This window comes from Seriola dumerili, unplaced genomic scaffold (assembly GCF_002260705.1).
Source record: "Seriola dumerili isolate Sdu_G_001 unplaced genomic scaffold, Sdu_1.0 BDQW01001504.1, whole genome shotgun sequence".
NCBI classification, from domain to species: Eukaryota; Metazoa; Chordata; class Actinopteri; order Carangiformes; family Carangidae; genus Seriola; species Seriola dumerili.
This window is the reverse complement of record NW_019175759.1, coordinates 124,782-126,087: the sequence shown is the minus strand read 5'-3', so window position 1 is coordinate 126,087 and position 1,306 is coordinate 124,782. Positions and strand designations below refer to the sequence as shown.

The 1,306-nt window shown below is 49.3% G+C and overlaps 1 protein-coding gene across 1 annotated transcript in view; it reads right to left on the bottom strand.

The window, feature by feature from the left end:
• The window catches only part of il7r (interleukin 7 receptor), a 15,985-nt gene that overhangs the window by 8,507 nt on the left and 6,172 nt on the right, over positions 1 to 1,306 (bottom strand). The window contains exon 3 of the mRNA XM_022768336.1: positions 221 to 367. Within this exon, the coding sequence (XP_022624057.1) occupies positions 221 to 367 (147 nt within the window). The remainder of the gene's footprint in view (positions 1 to 220; positions 368 to 1,306) is intronic.

Here is a 1,306-nt window from a genome sequence, read left to right as displayed (position 1 = left end):
CCCCCCCCACCTGTTACATAAAGGAGATGATAACATAATAAAACGTTTCTCCTCTCCCAGTTGAAGGTTGCCCACATGTCCACAGACGGATCAGCTGATTGGTTGGTATAGAGAAGGTATAGATGATGTAATCAGTGTGAATTTGAGCGTCTGATCTCAAGCTCTGACTCTGAACAGAATAAATGTCTCTCATGTAAAGTCACATGTAAATGATCCTCACCCATGTCGGTGTCTCCGTCCCCGCTCTGAGCCTCGCCCCCCCCCAGCAGCAGCAGCAGCAGAGCGACCCCCCAGCTGAACAGCATCTCCTCAGTGTGTCTCACCTGCTCTGAGCTCCGAGCTGCAGCCTCAGCAGCTGACTGTCGTCCTGTCAGAGGAAGAGGGAGGGGCCAGCGCTCAGAGGAAGAAGGGGGGGGGGGTTGGGTTAGCTGACAGGATGTTCTGTAAATCAGAAAACATCTTTGTTCAGCAAATAGACGGTTCTGTGCTGCAAGAAGAAGAAGAAGAAGAAGAAGAAGAAGAGGGTAATCTCTCTCTCAGTTAATCTCTCATTCTGTCACACTGCTGTTCGAGATCAGCTGTTATTAAAACATCTGTGTCTCACACTCAGTCTCAGTGTCACACTCAGACTCACACTCAGACTCAGACTCAGTCTCAGACTCAGTCTCACACTCAGTCTCATACTCAGTCTCAGTCTCACACTCAGACTCAGTCTCAGACTCAGACTCAGTCTCACACTCAGTCTCACACTCAGTCTCAGTCTCAGACTCAGTCTCACACTCAGTCTCATACTCAGTCTCAGTCTCACACTCAGTCTCAGTCTCAGACTCAGTCTCACACTCAGTCTCATACTCAGTCTCAGTCTCACACTCAGACTCAGTCTCAGTGTCACACTCAGTCTCAGTCTCAGACTCATACTCAGTCTCACACTCAGTCTCACACTCAGACTCAGTCTCAGACTCAGTCTCACACTCAGTCTCAGACTCAGTCTCACACTCAGTCTCAGTCTCTCACTCAGTCTGTCTCAGTCTCAGTCTCAGACTCAGTCTCACACTCAGTCTCAGTCTCACACTCAGACTCACATTCAGTCTCAGTCTTGAACTCAGTCTCAGACTCAGTCTCAGTCTTAGACTCACACTCAGTCTCAGACTCACACTCAGTCTCAGTCTCAGACTCAGTCTCACACTCAGTCTCAGTCTCTCACTCAGTCTCAGTCTCAGACTCAGTCTGTCTCAGTCTCAGACTCAGTCTGTCTCAGTCTCAGACTCAGTCTCAGTCTCAGACTCACACTCAGTCTCAGACTCAC